Source organism: Periplaneta americana, chromosome 13 (assembly GCF_040183065.1).
Source record: "Periplaneta americana isolate PAMFEO1 chromosome 13, P.americana_PAMFEO1_priV1, whole genome shotgun sequence".
NCBI lineage: Eukaryota > Metazoa > Arthropoda > Insecta > Blattodea > Blattidae > Periplaneta > Periplaneta americana.
In genome coordinates this window covers 152,689,582-152,714,082 of record NC_091129.1, presented here as the reverse complement: position 1 = coordinate 152,714,082, position 24,501 = coordinate 152,689,582, and the positions used below count along the sequence as shown (strand labels likewise).

At 35.1% G+C, this 24,501-nt stretch overlaps 1 protein-coding gene across 1 annotated transcript in view; it reads right to left on the bottom strand.

Moving 5' to 3' along the window:
• Nucleotides 1-720: 720 nt before the first annotated feature.
• Nucleotides 721-24,501, bottom strand: part of Sema2a (Semaphorin 2a) — a 704,754-nt gene continuing 680,973 nt past the window's right edge. Inside the window, exons 7-13 of the mRNA XM_069844478.1 lie at nt 22,233-22,469; nt 18,225-18,401; nt 17,957-18,081; nt 12,303-12,454; nt 5,990-6,181; nt 2,839-3,082; nt 721-1,329 (exon numbers count right to left, since the gene is read on the bottom strand). Coding sequence (XP_069700579.1) covers nt 1,252-1,329; nt 2,839-3,082; nt 5,990-6,181; nt 12,303-12,454; nt 17,957-18,081; nt 18,225-18,401; nt 22,233-22,469 — 1,205 coding nt within the window. The 3' untranslated portion in view covers nt 721-1,251. The remainder of the gene's footprint in view (nt 1,330-2,838; nt 3,083-5,989; nt 6,182-12,302; nt 12,455-17,956; nt 18,082-18,224; nt 18,402-22,232; nt 22,470-24,501) is intronic.

Here is a 24,501-nt window from a genome sequence, read left to right as displayed (position 1 = left end):
AAACAGTTAAATTGGCAAACCTCTTGCTGTCGTTACAGAACAAACTTCATGTCAGTTCTCAGACACCTCAACAAGTAGCACCTTTTAAATTCTATCTTCTGTCATTTGGAACTTCCAACATCAAAGATTGCTTTGCCACATTTCCTCATTCATACAATAGTTTTTAAGTCACTTGTATTAATAATACAATATGAATTCATTTGTTGGGAGAAGGAAGGGGGGAAATGGCACAAATTGTCAATTCAAATACTGTACATAACTTCAATCTTCTTCAAAACACTGATCTGTGTACAAAAAAAAAATTCCCCCTTATTCATTTTAAAAAATCACACTCACATTTTCTCGATCTCACATTTAAAAGGTATTTCACACAGTTTGGTTGGTAAAATGTTTCACACCATGCTGTAAACTATGGGTACACAAACAGCTACAAAGTTTGCTGTAAGAATTCAAAGCTTTCATGGTGGTCATTGTGGTACAAGTCTCTCGGAGTAATTGGGTTGTGTCATAAAGGAAGAAAAATCCAACATTTCAGAGCAAATTATTGGTTCCATCTATAGTAGAATGTCGAAAAATACAACTCAGTACAAATGTCAACATATCTGAGGTTCCTGTACACTCTATGTTAAGGTTATGAAAAACCTTCTGTAATGAGAACAAAACAATAGATTGCTCTGGGTTGGTGGAAGCTTCATCCTTCATAAAACACTACTTATGAAGTTTGCTGTAGCACTCAACTGTTTTATTATTTTTCATTTAAATCTACAGATGTCTTTACATTGTTTTTTTTAGAAATGTCTTGTAACTTGATTAGTCCTAAATCTAATATCCTTCAACTTCAACACAGTTGATATTGTCAGTTCCAAGCACACGCACCCAACACTCACTACAGATCTTCTCACCTCTTGCTAAGTCGGAATATCACAGATCTACTCCACTTTCGGAATACAGAGACGCTGTTTCAGAGTTGCTTATACATTATTATTAATATTATTATCATCATCGCAAGCCTTGTAATGTTGGAACCAAATGTAGTATGTTGATGGTATCTCCAACCCATCTGGAGATCATCATCTTTTTGAGATGTCAATGCCAAAAATGTGAAGGTGTAGAATGAATGTACATACCAGGCTTGTGTTTTTATTTTCTCCTCTTCCTCCTTTTTTCTTCTTACCGTGTTGCTCTCATCAGCGCTATGTACAAAACGAGAGTCCAACGGAAGCAAAATACTTCAGCTTCTTTCACCGACTATCAGACTAACGGACTTCTATGGTAAATTTCGTTAGGATGCGCGTTTTGATTGCTGTCGTTCTGCCGAGTGCTGCATTGCTAGAAGAGAAAACAGACAATTACATTTCCGTTTTCCATGTTGTTGAGGCAAAAGATTTTATTCGACAACTTTTTTTCTGTAAAATGATACTGATCTTCTAAATTGATTGTAATAATAAAAGTTTCCAAAGTCATTTTATTTCCAATATATAGAATTTGAAAACAGTAAAAATGTAACATACATGACAACTGGAATGGCTGTTTGTACCTCAGGCTAATTTATGATGAAGTGGAAGAGAAGGTCTGATAGCCTTAACTTCACCCTAATAAATAGTTCTAATTCTAAATGTTTGTCCGAAACTATCATACCCAAACTGTATTGCGCCTAAAACAAAAATTCCAATCTGTTTTTTTTTCTAAATTATCTACCCAGAGATTGAAACTTTAGCACACGTCTTGGGATTTTGTGAACAGGGATTGCTCTTGAGGAACTCTAGACATCATCTTGTAAGATCCAAAATTGCTGCCGCATTAAGAAATAAGGGTGGATAGTAGAAAAAGAAATCTCCTGTCTAGCTGAAAATGGGTCAACGAGATGAGTAGATATTTTAGCGTACAATGCTGACACTAAACAGGGCATCATTGCGGACCCCACGATACGTTTTGAAGTAGAATGTCATCAGTCAGCCGAGGTCCACTTTGAGAAGAAGTGGATCTATGAGCCTACAGTCAACTATTTCAAGCTGAATTAATTTACGTTGAGGTATTTGGCTTGCTCATAGGTGCTCGAGGGACCATACCAGCTTTTTTCGAAGAATTTCGACGGCAGTTTGCTCTGCCAACATCTCTGAGGGATGACATTGTGATAATTGTGTTAAAAAAATCCTGCCAAATTCTAATTAATCACATGGTGCCACATTAATAGCAATTATAATTTTTCACGCCCTTTTCTTTGTTTCCCTTCTTTAAAATTTAATATCTATGTTTATATATGTATAATAATTTTTTTTGAGGATATACTGAGTCCGTAAGGGCTACCCTCAATGGGGGCCAGTTTAATATTATTATTTTTTTTATCATGTATTGTGTTAAATAACAATCTCTTTCTTCTGTATACGTTCTGTTCGTAGTTCAGTGTAAAGATGCTATTTAAGTGAAAATATAAAGGTAATTAAATTCACATTTTATGAGTCTCATTAATGATATGCCATACCAGCTTGTTCCCCAGGTTTTGTATGCATTCCTGGCTCCTACCAGCCCACTTTAAGCACTGACAAACAGTGCTGTAGCACCTGGACATCATTTATTACCGCAAGTCAGCTTCGAAACCCATTTTCACTTCCCATACTTCACAGATAGAGAGTTAAAAATAGAGCTACACACATCTTATGAAGAAGTACAACCGAATTATGGAAACGAAATACTTTTCACGCATTTACTAAAGCAGAATGCTCTCTCTATGTGAAGTTCCACTGTGCTCTGGGTAGCAAAATAAAAGTACTTCTTCGGTGACAAATTTACAACGAACACACAACTAGATTCTGCACCTGCTTGGTATGTACTACTTACAGCCTGTTTCCTCTCCCAGGTCTTCATTGCCATCTTATATTTCTCAAATTCGTGACACCAATCAGAGTAGATTTTCTGGTAGTCATGAGATTTGCCCGGTGGGGCGCAGCGGTGTGCATCAACAGTGATGTTGTAGCTGCACAGCAGAGACCCTCCCATCCAACAGTCATAGCGTCCAGAATCAGCCTCGTTCACAGCAATGATTACCAGTCCATGCTCAGATGTTTCTATGTACTTGTCAGGCCTGGGATGATAAAAGCAAATCAGTGTCATGAAGAAAACAACACTCTCTTATTACATGTTTTAGGTGTTTCGCAATAATTCAATTTTTTATCATGTGCCAATGATATTCCTGTTTATAGTTTTCAACAAAAGACATACATAAAGTAAGTAATTTGCTATGGATTTGAGGGAGGTAGAATATGATGGTAGAGACTGGATTAATTTTGCTCAGGATAGGGACCAATGGCGGGCTTGTGTGAGGGCGGCAATGAACCTACGGGTTCCTTAAAAGCCAGTAAGTAAGTAAGTAAGTAATTTGCTATGCATCAAAATATAATACATATTTTTTTTGTACATTGAACATAAAACAAATTTTTTGTAGTTCCAAAAAACAACACATCTCATTTCATTTATAAATTACACGGTTTAAGTAACAGGCTATCATTACATTTTCACACATTCACATTATATATACACAACAGCATTTTTAATAGACACTCATTCACACTTTTGAAGATATCATCTTAACAATCTGACCAACAGCTACAGTGCTTCTGAGCTATCCAGATCGGAAATTTATCATCAGAATACCAGATAGGAAGCCAGGTATACAACACAATAACATTCAGAAGAATAATTTTAAGGGAAAAATTGTTCTGGAGCGGGTATCGAACTCGGGACCTTTTGCTGAGCGCGCCAACACTCTAATGACAGAGCTACCCTGGAGCCCTACCAGATCCAGGCTCAATTATTTCCTTTATATCCATATACCTCAAGTGGGTTGACAAGACATCAAAGACCCAGCATGGAGTTCACACTTTTTTTTTTGTGTGACTTAAATTGTGGTTTTCTGTTAACGAACAATGACATGTATTATACAAATCTGATTGAAACTTTTCAGGATTAGCTTCCTGTGAAGCTGACAAGGGAAAAAATGTTCCAAGGCCCGGTATCGAATCCAGGATCTCTGGCTGTATGCTCTACCGATTGAGCTACCCAGAAATTCTACCAGACCTTGGATAAATTATTCCCTTTCATATCCATATACCTCAAGTGGGATGACAAAACGACAAAGATCCAGTTACTGTTTGTTAACAACAAACCACAAGTAAGTCACACAGAAAAAGTGTGCACTCAATGCTGGATCTCTGAAGCAGTGGAATGGCTGAGTGTAGGAGAAAGAATAGTTTCAAACCAAGTGAGTGCGATTATGTGGCAAGATTAGCCAGGCTGATTTTTCTTTCTCAACATCAACATATGCACAAGTGTTCTTTTTCCAAGAGTCACTTGATTCTGAGAGACATTGGAAATGTAGAAAGCATACCGTCAAGCGGGGTGACTTTGTGCCATTCGTGCATTTCATAAAAAAACGTAAGGAAGTAGTCATTAAAACCGTCACAAGGTTTTAAAGACTACTAAACGTAAGGAAGTAGACTTTAAAACCTTGTCACGGTCTTAAAGAATACTTCCATATGTTTTTCGCGAATGGCACAAAGTCACCCCTCGCGACGGTACTTTTTAAGTTTCATTTTTTTTTTGCCCTGTCCATTTGTGCTATATCCTTTTGAGAAGATTAACTCCGTACGTAGATGAAATTATTGGGGATCATCAGTGCGGTTTTCAGCGTAATAGATCGACTATTGATCAGATTTTTTGTATTCAACAGATAATGGAGAAAAAATGGAAGTATAAGGGTACAGTACATCAGTTATTCATAGACTTCAAAAAGGCATATGACTCGGTTAAGGGGGAAGTAGTATATGATATTCTTATTGAATTTGGTATTCCCAAGAAACTAGTTCGATTAATTAAAATGTGTCTCAGTGAAACATACAGCAGAGTCCGTATAGGTCAGTTTCTATCTGATGCATTTAAAATTCTCTGTGGGCTAAAGCAGGGAGATGCACTATCACCTTTACTTTTAACTTCGCTTTAGAATATGCAATTAGGAAAGTTCAGGATAACAGGCAGGGTTTGGAATTGAACGGGTTACATCAGCTTCTTGTCTATGCGGATGACGTGAATATGTTAGGAAAAAATACACAAACGATTAGGGAAAACACGGAAATTTTACTTGAAGCAAGTAAAGCGATCGGTTTGGAAGTAAATCCTGAAAAGACAAAGTATATGATTATGTCTCGTGACCAGAATAGTGTACGAAATGGAAATATAAAAATTGAAGATTTATCCTTCGAAGAGGTGGAAAAATTCAAATATCTTGGAGCAACAGTAACAAATATAAATGACTCTCGGGAGGAAATTAAACACAGGATAAATATGGGAAATGTGTGTTATTATTCAGTTGAGAAGCTCTTATCATCCAGTCTGCTGTCCAAAAATCTGAAAGTTAGAATTTATAAAACAATTATATTACCGGTTCTTCTGTATGGTTGTGAAACTTGGACTCTCACTCTGAGAGAGGAACATAGGTTAAGGGTGTTTGAGAATAAGGTGCTTAGGAAAATATTTGGGGCTAAGCGGGATGAATTTACAGGAGAATGGAGAAAGTTACACAACGTAGAACTGCACGCATTGTATTCTTCACCTGACATAATTAGGAACATTAAATCCAGACGTTTGAGATGGGCAGGGCATGTAGCACGTATGGGCGAATCCAGAAATGCATATAGAGTGTTAGTTGGGAGACTGGAGGGAAAAAGACCATTAGGGAGGCCGAGACGTAGATGGGAGGATAATATTAAAATGGATTTGAGGGAGGTGGGATATGATGATAGAGACTGGATTAATCTTGCTCAGGATAGGGACCGATGGCGGGCTTATGTGAGGGTGGCAATGAACCTTCGGGTTCCTTAAAAGCCATTTGTAAGTAAGTAAGTAAGTCCATTTGTGCTATTTATTATGATTGTGCTTCTGTTCGAGTGATGAGAACATTAAGCTTCTAATGCTGAAATAAGAAAATGTATCTAACCTGTATACAATCTGATAAGGCCCCTTCTCTTTATTATAATGCAGCCATGTCACCGTCTGGGTGCTCAACACTTCAGGCATCTTGAGGAAACAACCCAAATGAATGCTTTGTCCCCACGTTACTACCATCTTCTTCTTCACCACACTGCTGTCACATACCCCTCTCGTACTGTTGGAGACGTCTTGCAGCAATCTGCAAAATCAAAATTAAGATTCAGAAATTACAGACTGGTTTGAAATAAAATGTCAATACAAGAGTGTCTGCAACAACAAACGTATTTCCATGTTATCTTGTTGAATGTTTACAATTTTGGAATGCATTTGCAATACTTTAAGAGCAACTCATGCTCTCTTGCAAAAGAATGAAAGACATAGGTAACACATTTTCATAAAGGTCACTTGCCAGCTGAACTGCTAGAATGTCAGCTCTTTATCTGAAGAGTGACTGTGGAATTCACGGTATACATAGACCAGTGGCGGCTCCTCGAGGGAGGGAAGGGAGGAACGTCCTCCTCACGTTTTTCTTCTTTTGAAAGTAAATACCAAATGAAATATATGCCTTGAAATTCAAGGAAGATTCGACAATTTTTAAGTTCACAGCTATAAGAAAACCCCGGTTGATCGAGTTTTAAACGACGCGCACTCATGTGCTGCTAGAAAACTGTGACAAAGATGCGAGATTGTTTGTGTGGAGGAAAGTCAATCCATTCCTCCTTTACTGCAGTTAACACGCATAGACAACAGCGCACTAGCGGCCAGAAAAGAAGCAGAGTTTTAAAGCGAGTAAATGAACGGATAGAGAGGAGATCCTCCTCTGAATCAGCGCATGGACGGGAAATAGAAACCGCCTGGTCGTGCAGCAAAGCTCGCTACCGCTGCCATCTAACGATGCTGTATTCAACTAGACTATAACACATCTAGGAGGAGGCACAATAAAAACAGTTTTAACGCAAACAATATTATTCATTCCACTTTATATAAGCTACTATTCATGGTTTGAAACTTTCGAGGATATCTGAAAGTTGAAGTTTGATTTATATAAAATAAAGAGGAAGAAGTTCTACGTTAGTATCGCAGAGCTTTTTCGCCCCTGAAATTCACTTCCATTCATTGTCTACTAGACAGAACAACAGCCAAGTTGTCAGTTTTGTACAAATATATTTGAAATTCAAAGTACTCCAAACTACATTTTTTTTAACGTAAGAAAAAATAATCGGCCACCGGCAGCTTTGAACAATAACGGTAGTATGACTTTACAAGAACTGACATTCCTCAAAAGCATGTGATACGTAACTTGTAAAATGTACATGTGACAACACAGACCACGTGGGTGGGTGCAATGTTCTCGTTTTCCTAACAGATTATTTCCCATTCCCAATTCAGTAAAACGGTTCCGGTTACGAGTTAGTAGCTAGTCTCTTCCAACACGTGTGATGCTGTAGTGTGAGCGAAAAATGCTGTGAGGTTGTGAATTTCCTTGTAATTGTTAATTTGTGCAATTATTCAACAATGAATGGAAGTGAAAACACATTACATTTTGGACAGTTTAGAAAATTCAGTTTACAAGAACAGATTATTGCTATACAAAAAGGAAGGCCAACCCTAACACTATCTGGTCTTACATGTATGCATGTAGGCTAATTTTTAACATGTTTCTCTCAAGAAGGTGTCATTTTGCGCTGTTAACTTCTTTCCTCCTCTCAAGAAATATGCAGGAGCCGCCACTGACATAGACACATTCCTATGACAGTTAGAGTTAGATACTGTTGGAGACGTCTTGCAGCAATCTGCAAAACCAACCTCGCAAATTTCTAACGCAATAATTAATAATAGATACCTATTAGAAACAACAAAAACCAAATTTCTTGGCTTAAAAATCGATAATGTGTTAAATTGGAAAAATCATATTAAAGAAATTACCCCCAAACTAAATTCAGCTTGTTTTGCTATTAGATCTATGCAAAATATAGTAAATATCAATACCTTAAAAACAATATACTTTGCATACTTCCACTCGCTGTCTCTTCTCACTTTATAGATCTCTTGGATATGGAACAACAAGTTTTGATGGTGAAATCATTGCAATAAGTGAATGTCTCAGGAATCTTCTATGCCACATCAATAAATTTAGGAATGCAGTTATATTGTCAGACTCCAAAGCAGCTATTCTATCAATCGTCTCTAAACACACACCTTCATCTCAAACAGCAGAAATAACTAAAATGCTCTCTCAATTATTATCACTCAATAAAATAATTGTATTCCAATGGATATCATCCCATTGTGGAATCCTGGGAAACGAGAATGCGGATGCTTTAGCAAAGAAGGGCAGCACTGCTACTTACAGACCTGTTACTAAATCTACGTATTACTCTGTGAAGAGATTTATTAAATCTACATACTTACACTTCAACAAACAAAATTTGATAACTCAATCCCAAGGGAAAAAATGGAACTCTCTGCATCAAAATCCACAGTCAATTCCCGATTTACCACGAAAATCGTTTGTAGCTGCATTTAGATTGGCAACAGGCCACGATTGTTTGGCCAAACACCTGCATAGAATTGGAATATATCAGTCCCCTAACTGCCCATTGTGCAACTCAAACCAAGAAATGGATTCGGAACACCTCAAAATCTGTGCTTCAGTGGCTAGTCATGATAATATCTTTGAAAAATATTGGAGTGCAAGAGGTCAAATGACTTTATTGTCAAACGGCTGGCATTAGAAAACAACAACAACAACAACTTCCACTCGGTAATAAGTTTTGGAATAATATTCTGGGGAAATTCCACAGACAGCAACAGTATATTTCTATTACAGAAAATTAGAATAATAGTAGGAGCCAAATCTAGGGAATCGTGTAGGGTTATTTTCAAAAAACTACAAATAATGCCCATGGCTTGTCAGTATATCTTTTCATTAATAATCTTCCTCGTATGTAATCGTGAAAACTTTGTAACTAATTCAACAGTTCATAGCATAAATACACGTCAAAAAAATGACTTTCATACTCCACCGGCAAGTCTATCGTGCTATCAAAAAGGAGTGCGTTATATGGCAGTAAAAATTTTTAATAGCCTCCCTATCGATATAAAAAATGAAACTCAAAACATAAAATTATTTAGGGCCAAATTAATGAAGTACCTAATTTCTCACGCCTTCTATTCTGTAGGTGAATTCATGACATTCAATAACACTTCATGAAATTGATACTAAAACTTTGTGTTGTACTAGTAGACTATATTGTAAATCTCGTCTATATATATTTCATCTAGACTGTGACTATAAATTAAGATTTTATAATAGTATTAAGTTTTTTGACTTGTTCCATATTCTCGCTGTAAGCATGTATGAATACCATGGAATGTTAATAAATACAATACAATCCAGAACATAATACATCTACAATTTGATGGAATTGACTTAAGGAACTCGGGATAATAATAATAAGAATAAGATAACGCCAAATAAAGTGCGCCTGTTTTATTTCCTTATTGTTAAGCAGCATTTAAGCCTATAAGTTCCCCTTATGTGCATTATGCTTGCATGCTGAATAAAATCAAGGCCTGAAATAATAATAAGGTACGGTAAGCATAAGACAACAAAGACAGTTGGACTCAGCTAGCACCTACTGAAGGTAGCTACGTTTCATGTTGGTTCTGGAAGTCAGAATGAGCGAGAATTTATTTTGTAATGACAGGAGAATGGAGAAAGTTACACAACGCAGAGCTGCATGCATATTGTATTCTTCACCTGACATAATTAGGAACATTAAATCCAGACGTTTGAGATGGGCAGGACATGTAGCACGTATGGGTGAATCCAGAAATGCATATATAGAGTGTTAGTTGGGAGGCCGGCGGGAAAAAGACCTTTGGGGAGGCCGAGACGTAGATGGGAAGATAATATTAAAATGGATTTGAGGGAGGTGGGTTATGATGGTAGAGACTGGATTAATCTTGCTCAGGATAGGGATCATGGCGGACTTAAGTGAGGGTGGCAATGAATCTCCGGGTTCCTTAAAAGCCAGTAAGTAAGTATATGATTGGAATGGGTTTTCCTTGGTTTATAACACAATAGCGAATATTTATGTTTTTTTGTATATTCATTAATTCTGCTCGATAAAAGCAGAAAATTATCAAGGTGTCAACGTTTTATCCAACCTTACAGTGCATAATCTTGTGAGAGAAAATGGAAGACAAAATCATAGGAGGCGGTGGTATGTTTTGATCTAGGGAATTCTAAATGATACTTCGTGTAGAACGTGTTTAAATAAATCTATGTACTATAAATGGAACTCTCTGCATCAAAATCCACAGTTAATTCCCGATTTACCACGAAAATCGTCTGTAGCTGCATTTAGATTGGCAACAGGCCATGATTGTTTGGCCAAACACCTGCATAGAATTGGAATATATCAGTCCCCTAACTGCCCATTGTGCAACTCAAACCAAGAAATGGATTCAGAACACCTCAAAATCTGTGCTTCAGCGGCTAGTCATGATAATATCTTTGAAAAATAATGGAGTGCAAGAGGTCAAATGACTTTATTGTCAAATGCCTGGCATTAGAAAACAACAACAACATATTAATATTCAATGTAATGACAGTTATTAATGACAATGATGAATGTTTATTCAAGAGATTCTTTACAATACAATTTTCTTGTGAGCCACTTGACAGAAGCCAATACCACAGCTGTGAACAATCATAATGCTGCTTAATGGTAATGAAATAAGACAGATGCATGCACAGAAAGTGACAAAACACTTGTGACAAATACCATAAATGTTGCTTGTATTGAATTATTTAGTATATGATTTTTAATCCAATTCTAGAATTTATATCATATCATATATCATATCAGAAATTATGAAGCAAAACTCGGCACTTTCCATCATTCTAATGTAGAAATAAAAACTAATTATAATTAGAAAACATAACTAAAGCAATACTACTTCTTGAAAAATCTGAGATAAAGATTTTTAAAGAAGCTGATGGTAGAACACCATGTAAAACTAAGTAGAATGTGGGGGGGGGGGGAAATGCCGATGAAACAGAATGACAAATGAATCCTCTAGATTCAAAACCCCCTAAAGACCATTTTGTTCATAATTGAGTTATACCCACTATTGCTTGTTAAGAATGAATTCTAATGATTAATATATTTTAAATTCAAAATGCCACTAAATTTAAAGCAAAAGGTTTGTTAAAAGTCACTGTTCGGTTGAAAATTCCCTCTATTTGCCAACACTTACTGTCAAAATCCTTCAATTTGTGAAAGTGGACATAGGGGATTTTGAATCTATAGGATTCAAATAAGAGGCTAGAAAAAATTGTTAAGAAAATTCGCTCTGCAAGGAATACCTTCAAAATGTTGAAAAGAAAATTTGGTTTCATTACCTGACACTTAAATTGCAGTAATGAGCCACAGAATTATAAGAATAAAAAGAAGGAAAAAAGTAGGGAAAGATGAAGAACTCATGTTCATTATATGACTTGCAATATCCTTAAAAAAAGTAAAAAATAAAATTAAAAAAAAAAATCAATCTTCTTAATGTATCCAGCTGTTTGCTGACAACATAAAGTCCACTATAGTCCACTGTAGTCTATTCAGTTGTTATTTTTCACGAGAAATGAGGGGTATTTTGATCGGTGTTCATTATAGATGCCTGTTGCTAGTAGCTATATTTAATATAATTAAATATGTACCAAACCTATATGCACATAGAATTATTCCAATTGAGAAACAACTAAGTAAACTAAAAGAACTCCAAAAGGAAATAACATTTCAATGGATACCTAGTCATTGTGGTATACCTGGAAACGAGAAAGTCGATAATATTGCAAAACAGGCAACATATTTGCAACCAGTACCTTTTCAAGTGATATCTCTATCCATTGCTTTTGCTTCAGTAAAGTCTCATTTTACAAACCTATGGATCAACAATTGGCTCTCTTCTGACAAAGGTAAAATGTTACAGTCTGTACAAAAGAAACCAAATGACCTGGGAATGTACAAAAACTTGCCCAGACATGTTCAAACATTTTTAACAAGGGCCAGAACAGGTCACATTGTCACTCAATTGTACCTACACCGATTTCACATTTCTGATAATCCTACTTGTCTGTGGTGTAATAATCATAATGAAGATCTGGAACACATGCTTCTATTAAAGTAATAATAATAATAATAATAATAATAATAATAATAATAATAAAAACAATATAATGGTTTGAATTGTGGAAAGTTTGTCAACAGGTAATGTAATATTATATAAAGTAAGTAAATAAAAAAGTAATTACTTACCCCGGTGTAAATGGTTTACAGGAATTGGTATCTTTATCCCAGCCACAATATGGGTCATGAACGCAACGAAGGCAATTATCATAGCGACGATTACACATCACGAGATCAATCTGGCGGATACGATAATCTGAAGCCACATACAGGAATTTATGCTGTTGGAATAAAAGAGAAAAAACTTATTATTATAAATATTATGTAGTGTGTTCAAAATTCTGTTTTTCTGATCCTATAGAAGAAGAGGGGGCACATCTGAACAGTTTTTCTATATACATTTTGTATTTACATCCATTATCAATTTTTTTTTAACTTTAAATGGCACAGAATCATAAGACATTGCTTAATAAACACCTCAAAATTTTATATTTGCGGAAATTATATATATCTCAAACATAAATTAAGGGCCGAATTCATAGTCAACACTTAACGTAAGGAAACCCTTAAGCAGTTGCTTATAATCATTTCCAATTCATAAATCCCACTGAAGTGAACACTTATTCAAATAAGGTAGCTTGTCAGTTTACTCAAGTGTTTCGTCATATACAATGTAATCAGCTGATTCGGTATACAGTGGATGATGATTATGATTTTGTTGAATTTGAGTTCTATAATGACAATTAAAATGTGTTTCGGCAAAACAAAAGATATATCAGAGATATGGAAAACCCTTTAGAGGTATACAATATTCAACAATTTAAGAGGAGATACCGTTTCGACAAGAACACTGTTGTGGATATTCTGGTGTCTCTCATTGAAATTCACAATACAACCATGAGGCTTACAGATTTCGCCACTGCTGAAAGTACAGTACTGTACTCAGGGGCGGATGCAAGGGGGGGGGATTAAGGGGATATATCCCCTCCCGAAATTTTGAGAAAAATACGAAACAAGAAACAAAAATAATATTAATTTTAATTCGTGAATGTACATAGGAATTAGAGAGTTTTCCACGTAAATTCTCTTTGCTAAAGTGTTAAATTCCAAGAACTGCAGGGAGACAAACACAGCCTTCTTACTTCAAGACAGAGAGTTATGAGAGTATTTCAGGCTTTTAATTTTCCTTCTCTTCTTAGACTATTTCATTAATCAGCTCAAGGACAGGTTTTTAAATCATAAGGGAATCCTAAAGTCCATACAAACTTTGCTGCCTAAAAACATAGTGCGAGCATCAGATGAAGATTTAGAAACTGCTGTTGAGGCTGTAGTGATCAGTAACCCAATGATGTTGATGCATCACCAGAGTCTTTCTTCAATGAATTGAAGATGTGGAGAAGAAATTTCCTTCATCAGAAAAATCTTCACCTAATAACTACTGATTTTATACCATCTTAGAACAGGTGCAATGAAATTGTTTTTCCCTGCACTCACAAGGCGCTGAAACTTTTCTGCACATTGCCTGTAACTACAGCAACACCAGAACGGTCGTTCTCAACATTGCGGTATTTGAAGACTTACTTGAGGAGCACGATGGGAGCAGACAGATTAAATGGACTGGCCTTGATGTATATACATAAAAATGTAGAAGTAAAAGCTCATGAAGTACTGGATGAAATGTCTAAGAAGACTCGTCGCCTTCTTCTGTAAATGTCATTCTTTTTGTATTGCAGTCATTGTAAATGTTAAAATTAAAAAATTATGGTTTATTTAACAACGCTCGCAATTGCCGAGGTTATATCAGCGTCGCCGGTGTGCCGGAATTTTTTCCCCTAGGACTTCTTTTACATGCCAGTAAATCGACTGATATGAGGCCTGTCGCATTTAAACACACTTAAATGCCATCGAGCTGGGTTGGGGTAGAACCCGCAACTTCGAGCACAGAAGGCTATACCGGCTACGCTACTCAGGCTAACTTATAAATGTTTGTGACTCGGAAACAAATTGTGAATATATAAACTTATTTCTCATTACTCCACTTTTACTATCTCCTCAAATCCCTCCCCGAAAAAAATTCTGCGTCCGCCCCTGACTGCACTGGTTGCTTTGAGATTTTATGATACAGCAGCATTTCAGGTAAATTTAAGTGGCATTTTTTTTTTTTCAAGAAGTATTCACGTTCCAACAAAGTGTTATTTGCATTTTTGTTTGTATCCTACCCAAGGAATAAGCTGTTAAAATTTCCTTAATTATATCACTTTCACTTTGTTTACCATAAAAATAAATGAAAAATAAATTAAAACGATTTACTGACAGGAATATTTTCGCAGTTTGCATTAAACTCAACTGCAATTTTGTCTCATGTCAATTTTTTCTTTTGGAGAGAACAATTGTCAGATTTTTTACTTTTGACGATATCTCTACATTTCATAACTATTTCTGTTATCTCACTTCTGTCTTCTTCTGTAAAATGCTTTCTTGACATTTTGTATAATTTTAGTTCTATAATATTTACATCTGTATTTGTGTACGATAATAATATCGATTTAACAATTTGAAGGCGCTGGAAAACAATTGAATGTACGAAAGCGCTCACATCTAGCCATGTTGCCATATTTCTTTCGATGTCAAGGGCATATGAATGAGTAGCGTCTCTGCAATACGATCTGAAATAAGTGCTAAGGAAATGCTCATTACTTAAGTGTTTCGTCATTTTATAAGTGACGACTATGAATTCGACCCTAAGTCAGAACTAACTCTTGTAACATGTTCAAAACTGTCCCATGTATGGGGTACCTTTGACTAGATATGGGGCACTTTTGAACAATGTCCAAATCTGTTAAAGAACTAATTAACGCTAAAAAATATCATGTAAAGAGCATTAATATGGTTACATGCATTATTTTTTCATTAAAAGTAGTGAAGTCCACATTAAAGTGTTTCATTGTCACAGTGTGAGGACTTCCGCCTGAATTCTCCGGCTGTGTGAATTTCATAACAATATCACTTTTCTCTGTCTTACTATACAGTCTTCAGTTTTAGGATGTGTGTGTGGAAATCTCCGCATAAACCTGACATTGCCCATCTACCTCTTCCACTTGTCCAACATAGAGGACCTTGGTTCCCTTAATTAAATTTATACGAAAACCACCCACGCCATTGAAAAACATTCGTGCCTCACCATTTGAAGGGTTAAAAAATAATATAATAATAGTACATTATGCAACGAGCCTATAATGGTAGTAATTAAGACGCGAGTATGTTTGTGAAACGAGCGCAAGCGAGTTTCATAATTTTCATACGACTTTTTATGCTCGACCATATTGATTTTTTCCGGCAATTGGTGAAATGAATTTGAGGGAATATGCTTTGTGAAAGGCTGGAAGATGGCGGTGAATTGATGTTAATTTGTGTGTTGTTTTTTTCGACTGAGTTTAATATTGTCTAATCTCGCGCTAGTTGTCTTTCGATTGCATATCCGAGAATAATCGATACTTGCGCTTTCATATTGCTACAATGGTATTTTATGATTGGTGGAACACCAGAACTTTAATGAATAGGTGTACTTTAATGAGGTCCATTAAAGGGCTGCTACCAGGTGTATAATTACTACATTTCGGCATGGTCGAGCATAAAATATATTATAAATAATAATTGTAGGCCTCAAGAAATGGATTCGGAACACCTCAAAATCTGTGCTTCAGTGGCTGATTATGATAATATCTTTGAAAAATATTGGAGTGCAAGAGGTCAAATGACTTTATTGTCAAATGCCTGGCATTAGAAAACAACAACATAATTGTAGGCCTAATTAAATGGTTATAATTAAGTATGGTATATAACACACGTTTTACTTAAACTCCCTTTTAAGAAAACTCCTATTTAAGGAAAAGAAAAGTAATCTCTTAGAGATTCGTGAAAAAGGGATTCTACTTACTGATGGGAAGAATCGAATAATTTTAAGAATCATATAATCTGTTCTCGAATAGTATTAATAATCGAATAATTTTAAGAATCATATAATCTGTTCTCGAATAGTATTAATAATCGAATAATTTTAAGAATCATATAATCTGTTCTCGAATAGTATTAATAATCCAATAATTTAATCGAATAAAAGTTCTCGAATACTTTTATCATTCGAATAACGATTTGATTACTCACTGGCAGGGTCTCAGTTCTCTTATCCAACATCCAGCATGACAGCGATAACAATAACAGTGACAGCAGTGTATTGTGCAAGCACAGGAGTTTATATTTTTTATTATTCTAATCTCATGCTGTAGCTATCTGCAACTTCCTGCGTTCCGTAATTAAACGACAGAAAGAAAGAGGAGAGAGGTGAGACAGAGAGAGACGATTTGGACCAAGTCTTTATTGCACGCAACTATCTCATGTTTGTGGGCAAAGTTAGCCAAATGTATACGATTGATGAGCAATCAGTGTTCTCGAGAACTTCTGTTCTCATTCTTCACTTCTCACAGCATTTACCACCTGAGCAAAGTATTCGAATACTTGTTCACGATTCGAGATAAATCTCGAGAACTTACTATAATCGAATAATTCGTATTTTTTTATTCGAAGATTCATATCACTACCTATCACTAATTCTATTGTAATTTTTTATTAGATTATCTATCAACATGGACAAAAATCACGATCCTATTCGCAATAATCTAATAAGAAGGTGTTAAATTTCTGGGGAAACGATATTTTTCTGAGAAATCTACGAACTTTCCACCAATGTGGTAGTACACTTTTTTGTTATATTTGAACATGATCTATTCGCTCTGAAAATCTGCTGATTTATTTCACTTCCACCATACAGATTATATATACACTAGTGGCTTGTGCAGCAAATGCTGCAAACTAAGTTCATTAGATGTTCAAATAAAAAATTTGCATATTTATTTTTAACGAAGAATACCAGACATTTTGAAAGTTATTTGCTTCCATAATAATGAAAGATACTCTCTCTCGAGCCAATACTGAAGAGAACCACGCATATAAATGTCTACACCACACCGCCATTAAATATATGAAAAAGACCCAAACCCACTTGATTAATAACTATAAAAATATTTGATTTTTAATAATATTATTATCTTACGTAAGTTTTATAGCTTTCAGTAACATATACTATATATACTATATAGCCGCCACTCAGTAAAATATAGAAATCAAAATCTAATTTAAGTTATTTTCTACATCTACTTATATAACCCCAAAACGTTTCACTTTCATATCATCAATATAGCATTAATATGTATAATTAATGAAAAATAGTCACATCATGGCATTAACTACAATAACATTTCATTTCTAATGGTAATAATGTCATCAAACCACCTCAAGTTTTGTAGTTTTTAATATCCAATACGCAGCTGTACCCAGAAAACTACACATCATGGAATCGAACTTGTAAATTATTTTTAGTAAGTTAAGTTTTTAATAACCAATTTAATTTCAGCTCTAAATATGTCAGCATTCTTGCAGATCATGACCTTCGTGTAATATTGTTTACTGTAGGGTGTGTTTTATTTTATTCTGAAATGCAATTAGCTAGTTCTCAAAACTGACGACAGATGGATTTTGGAAAATAGAAAAATTATGTTGAAAAATTTACATTTCACTGAAAACTACTATTTTTCTGCCGTTTTCCCATAATTTCCATTACCAGTTCAAATTATATATATATATATATATATATATATATATATATATATATATATAGATAAAGAAGATAATGGCAAGCACTGTCAGCTAAACATTTCCATTCTTACTTGTCTTGATATTTCCATGAGACGGATTGGTTCTACAGGTGTGACATCAAACACGTCAAGGAGTGTAGATGAAGATTCTCCATTTGAATCATACCACTGAACCACCTTGTACACACGACCCTCATCTGAAATGCAGACACATGAACATGGTAATTCTCATCGACTGTAAAACATTTAACCATTGTACAAAAGTACTCCTAATAATGATTCAGTGTTACTCATCCAACTACGTCTCAAAGTGACATACCGGTGTATAACTTGTACTTACTGGTTCCTGCATAGTAGACTATGTATTCGAGATCAGTACCAAACAAATCAATCTTCAATTTGTCAACGACAAGATGAGTGAACAGAAGATCTCTCTTGTAGAATACAGGTTTCCCATCCTCATGGGCAACTGCTGCATCCATCAACGGATGTGATCTTATGAAGTTCAGGACAGTGTCTGCAAAAGAGAACTTATAATTTAATTCTATTCTGTAATAGTACATTATGCAACGAGCCTATAATGGTAGTAATTAAGACGCGAGTAGGTTTATGAAACGAGCGCAAGCGAGTTTCATAATTTTCATACGAGCGTCTTAATTACCATTATACGCAAGTTTCATACGACTTTTTTTGCTCGACCATATTTCTAACTTGAAATTATTCATAAGTATTCAAATTATTCTTATCTGACTGGGGAGCGGAAGTGACCTTGTGCAATATCTCGTAAATTGTGAGATGTGCGCAGACGCGAAAGTATTGATTTTTTCCGAGGAACAAATGTCATTGACCTTGATATAATCTACAGAGTAAAATGAAGATTAATCTTGATATAACCTGGAAATTGATTTAGACATTGAAAAACAAGATGACAAATTGAATTTATTTGAATATTATTTACAATTAACGCTAATTATTATAGTAACAGAACATAACCTTCTGCGACAGTATTGGATTTCCAGCCTCCGTGACGTTTCGCTAGTTGTCTTTCGATTGCATATCCAAAAATAATTTATACGTGAGCTTTCATATTGCTTTCTGATTGGTGGAAAACCTGTACTTTAATGAATAGGTGTACTTTAATGAGGTCCATTAAAGGGCTGCTACCAGGTGTATAATTACTACATTTCGGCATGGTCGAGCATAAACAATTTTACATATCTTGATGTCTCCAGATGTAGATTTCTATTTCATGACTGGCACGTGCTACAAATTAAAAAAAAAATACCTTTTCTTAAATACGTATGATACAATCTATATGTCATTCTTCATATAATTCATCAGAAGCAAAACTTCTAAATAAGTAGGTACGATTTTCTAACACCGTTCTGTACCATGAAAGTTCATCTATGAATCGGCAAATCTGCAAGGAAGAATTAATTACCCATAGTGATATAATAGTAGGCGAAAATGATGACAAGAAAAGTAGAATTTTAATGTGGGTGAAAATGGGAGTAAATTTTGTCTAGAACACTTGGAGGACAGAATTTTATATGTGACAAAAGTCCATGACACGGGCCGTTCAACTTTATTTTAAGCCATGTTTAGAATTCAGACACTCATCGAGTTTAAACTGCGAACCGCGAGTTTAATGGCTATCATACTCGTACAATATTATATAATATGATATTTAAGATGCTTGCATCTTTCTTAATTGGAATTGAAACATGTCATACTATTCAAGAAAGTTCATTATTGAATATAAAACATTTTAACTTAAAGTACTGGTATGCATTTACATTATTTACTCTTGTATATTCTGTGTGAGAATTTATTTAACTTTATTTAAATACATTAAAACATAATGAACACTTCATAAATCCCCACTGTACAGAAACAATACTCCTAACAACAAGAACCCAAAAGTTTGTAAAATATTTTTCGTTATGGTGTGTTCATGAGAAGTAGTAGTAGTAGTAGTAGTAGTAGTAGTAGTAGTAGTAGTAGTAGTAGTAGTAGCAGTAGTAGGAGTAGAAGTAGTAGTAGTAGCAGTAGCAGTAGTAGTAGTAGTAGTAGAAGTAGCAGTAGCAGTAGTAGTAGCAGCAGCAGTAGTAGTAGTAGTAGTAGTAGTAGTAGTAGAAGTAGTAGCAGTAGTAGTAGCAGTGGTAGTAGCAGTAGTAGTAGCAGTAGTAGTAGTAGTAGCAGTAGAAGTAGTAGTTTAGTGGTAGTAGTAGTAGTAGTAGTAGTAGTAGTAGTTTTATTTTGCCTGGCAGAGTTAAGACCATAAGGCCTTCTCTTCCACTCAACCATTCTTTGTCTGTTCATTGCACACACCATACCCCTATTTTCTTTTTGTCATGTAGTGGTTGTTCGTGAAAACGGGGTGCATTTTCACTGTCCCAGTAACGACTGTTTTGAGTGTTCACATAACCACTAACGTGGAACCATGCTTCGTCACTATAAAAAATTAAGGTGGGGTCAAGTAGTCCATCATACACTGACTGTTGGAACCACATGCAAAACCTAAGTCTGCTCTGATAATCAGGTTCTGTTAACCTCTGAACTACACGAATTTTGTAAGGTTTTAATTTTAATTGTTTCGTACCTCTTATCACTGAAGACTGTGATACCCCTACCTGGGCGGGATGATGTCATAAGATCTCTCTCTAGTTGGTGGCCAATTTCATCTAACATCTCCTCAATGAGAACACGCTTCACACATGTTCGTTTCTTATCCAATGCTAATCCAGTTGTACGAAATTTCTTCACTAATTTGTAAATCATTGCTTTAAAGACTCTGGCGAATCAGGGAATGACTGACGGAAGTTTGTTACAACTGTTCTTCAAGATTCGTATTTCACAAAGTTGTCGTAAATAAACACTCGTTGGTCAAGGCTATATTTCATAATGGACACACTACTGTACTCTAAATGTACGGTATACAGCTGCACCCTCACTGTGTGAACGTAACTAAACACTAAACGTACGCGAGCAAGAGGTCTGATCATTGTGTTGGCGCAGCAGTTACAATGCACATGGCTTTCCACTGACGCCGGTCTAGCCCTGGCTGACTCACTCTGTATTAAATATATAACTGACAAGCTATTTTTTGTGTTGCTGAATAAAATTTCAATCAGGACTTCAGAATAATATAAGACAATTTTTATTCACGATTAATATTTCCGTTCAAATGCTCTTTTCAGCTTACTCCTCAGACTGATTTTCTAGGATATGGAATTTATCTTTGAAATTAAATTATATACAGGCTACTTAAGAGTTTAAACTCTTTATTTCAAATTAAATAATATAGGCTATGTCTATAAGTCTAAACTCTGTACGGTAAAGTTGCCTAATTCCGTCAGTCAGTGTATTGTTATTAGCATCTCTTTGTTGTTACCTATTGCTTTAAAAAGAATGTGTTTAATTTGTAATCTTAAGTCATTTTTTCTACTATTCCTTTACTCTGCTGTTTACATTTGTTTTTAAATCTTTTGTATTGCCCCTACCATTATATATTGCCCTTCAAGAATTTCGGTATTCGTTAGTTGTAAGTCATTACTTGTGTTATATTTTAATTATTGTAGTTGTTCCTGAATCACGTATGTAACTTGTAACCGTAAATCTTGCTTGTAATATCTCTTTATTGCTCTTAACTGTTTCATTGTTCATGAATTAAGTATTCATTTGAAAGTGAAAGTGAAACTTTGTTTTATTAATCTAAGCTTACTATTGGTTATTTTTTAAGATCGTGATTTACTCTGAAACGGTTAGACATTCTTGTATACATTTTATATTGATTATTCCTCAAACATCTCATTAATCTTTAACTGGAGCCATTCTTTCACTAATGTGCATGCTTCTACATAATTCATGTGAATTGTAACTGTGACCACTATTTTATGTTATCACTTTACTATTGTTTATTGGTTATAAAATATGTATTTTGATGCCAACTATAACCCTAATATACCTCAGGGTGAAATAGGGTTTATTAAATTGGATAATAAAAAAAAATTCCGTGATACTCCTAATTTCATGATAAGTTTTTTTCACTAAATGTCACGGGATTGGGTATCTTGCTAGGAAGTTCACCGAGGTCTCAAAAGTAGGTGTATGATGGAATCTTTCGAGAAAGCTGTCTGGTGCTATGGTCGAATCGCAAAGCTTTGACTGATATTCAATTTTAAAAAAGTATCACGGGATTAGGGGTATCACGGAAATACGCAAATTTACCCTACAAGATGCAACATAACAAATTACATACCGGTACCTAATACTCGTTTTAACGGTTTTAGCAACTTTATACTGGTACTATTGATGAATAACAGTGAGTCGTCATTCACAATCCTACCTGGCAGAGTCTCGGTATCATTGACACAGTCTCCTGGCCGTGGTTCTGGTACACGGTTACTTAACACTGGAAGCCAAGCTGAACTGCTGGTTGCCTGCTCTTTGAACTTCCCCTTGAAAGCTTCTTGAATATCTTCTATGGTGAAGGAGCATATAGCAGACCCCATGAGACCATTCATTGATGTTGTAAACACACCGTAGAACTTCGTGTCATCACCAGGAATCTTGTAAATGCTTTCTGCATGAAACAAAAAGAGCATGCATGTACATCACCATCATTACCAGCACCAATGCACAGTTCTGGCCAATAGGTCTGTATTCTGATAACTAGGGAACCGATTTCTGGTTCCATACCTATTTTGTTTGCTACGTCTTAGACGTATGTTATTCAGATATCTCTACGTTTCATGTATACAGGATCCCCTTGTTAAAATTCTGTAGGACCTAAAACGCCTAAATGAGCCACAAACTACTATAAATGTCTAAAAATATGTTTGTGACTGAAAAGCGTCTTTTCAGTATTTTTTGCGTATATTTAAAATAAAAATATCGCCACTAAAAATGCAAAAATGCTCAAAAAACTACAAAAATGCTTTTTAATATGTAAAAAAATTCTTATAGACAAACATTGTTCTGGCAAGTTCGTTCGTATTGGTCTTAGAAGCAGAGGAAAGAATATTTTTCCTAGTTTCCTGGAACGAAGTTCGTTTGGAAAAGTCCATCCTATCATAAAAGGAGTGGTAGGTTGTTTTTTTTTTCTTTCCGGTTTAATTATCACCATGCCCCATGACGCGTAGTCATATTACATGGTTTATTGGAACTTATTTATCAATTTTGTGTTCATAGGTGTCCCGTTGTCTTTTGCTTCACTGTTTCGTGGTTTTGTTGATATTCATTATTGTGTTGTATTATTGTATGTTATTCACTGTTGAATGTTCTCTATCACTATCACTATTTTTGAGTTAATTATACTTGTTCTATTTACGCTGTTTATATATGTACACTTTTGGTAATTGGATCTTCACTATCACTCTCTTTCACTTAATGAAACTAATATCTTCACTATCATTCTCTTTCACTTATTGAAACTAATTCTATTTACACTATTTACATATATACACTTTTAGTAATTATAACTATAGTGTTTATAATATATTGCTAATTGAGTGTGTTTACGCATGTTACGAAACTGAGACATTTATTTACAATTGTTCAAAGTTTATAGCTTTAATATAGTGCACAAATGACCTCAAATCCTGTTTTATGATGTCCCTGTAATTTATTGGCCAATTTCTTCCACTCCTTGTTGCTTCCTTGAAGACACTGCGCTGTTGGTTCAAGATTTGGCAATCCCACAGAAGATGATCGACTGTTTGGTCAGCTGCTCCGCAAGGACATCCTGGGTTTTCCGAAATTCTGAATCTATAGTAATAAGATCTGAGTTTCCCGTGACCAGTTAGTATTGATGCAAGGTTTGGTTTAGCTGGTATGTTGATTTTCATCCTATCCGTCACTGAAGGAAAAAATATCTTCGTTAGTGCTCCTTTTGTTGTGTTTGACCACATCCTTTGCCATTTTTCAGTGCTTTTCTTTTTCTCTGCGTCTATTATCGTACTCTTAGGTATTTTATTGTAGATTACTGGTATGTCATCTTCTTCTGTTGCTTGCTTAGCTAATTTATCAGCTATTTCATTTCCATGGATGCCAACATGTGCTTTTATCAATTTAAAGTTAATCTTCCAATGCTGACTAAAGAGGATTTTAAGATTTTGCCTAATTTGCTCTATTATGTATCCATGTTTGTCGTTGTTCCTCAGTAAATCTATTGTGACTTTGCTGTCTGTGTAAATTGCCACTGTTCGTTCAATATTTGGTATGTCCATTTCCGTTATTATCTTTAGAGCTTGTAGGATTGCTATCTGTTCCGCTTGATTATTTGAGCATTTATTGTTTAGCCTGAATTTTTGTTGTTGGACTACTGTTTTGTTTTTCAAGTTAGGCAAGTACTTACAAATTACTTTTTGCGTCAATGTATCCTCATTATGAGAATTGGAACTGACCAATCAGCAATCAGGTTCTTTCACTGACAGAATTTAAGTCTCAGTTCAGTAGAACCCAATGTCAGCACCAATTCTTTGTACATAAATTCCACCTAAAATGGAATATTTACTATTAAAATTATTAATTGTTAAATCTGTATCAAGTCCTAGAAGTCCTAAATTTGACTGAATCTCTCGTTTTAGCACCTAGAAATCCGTTCCCCATTGATA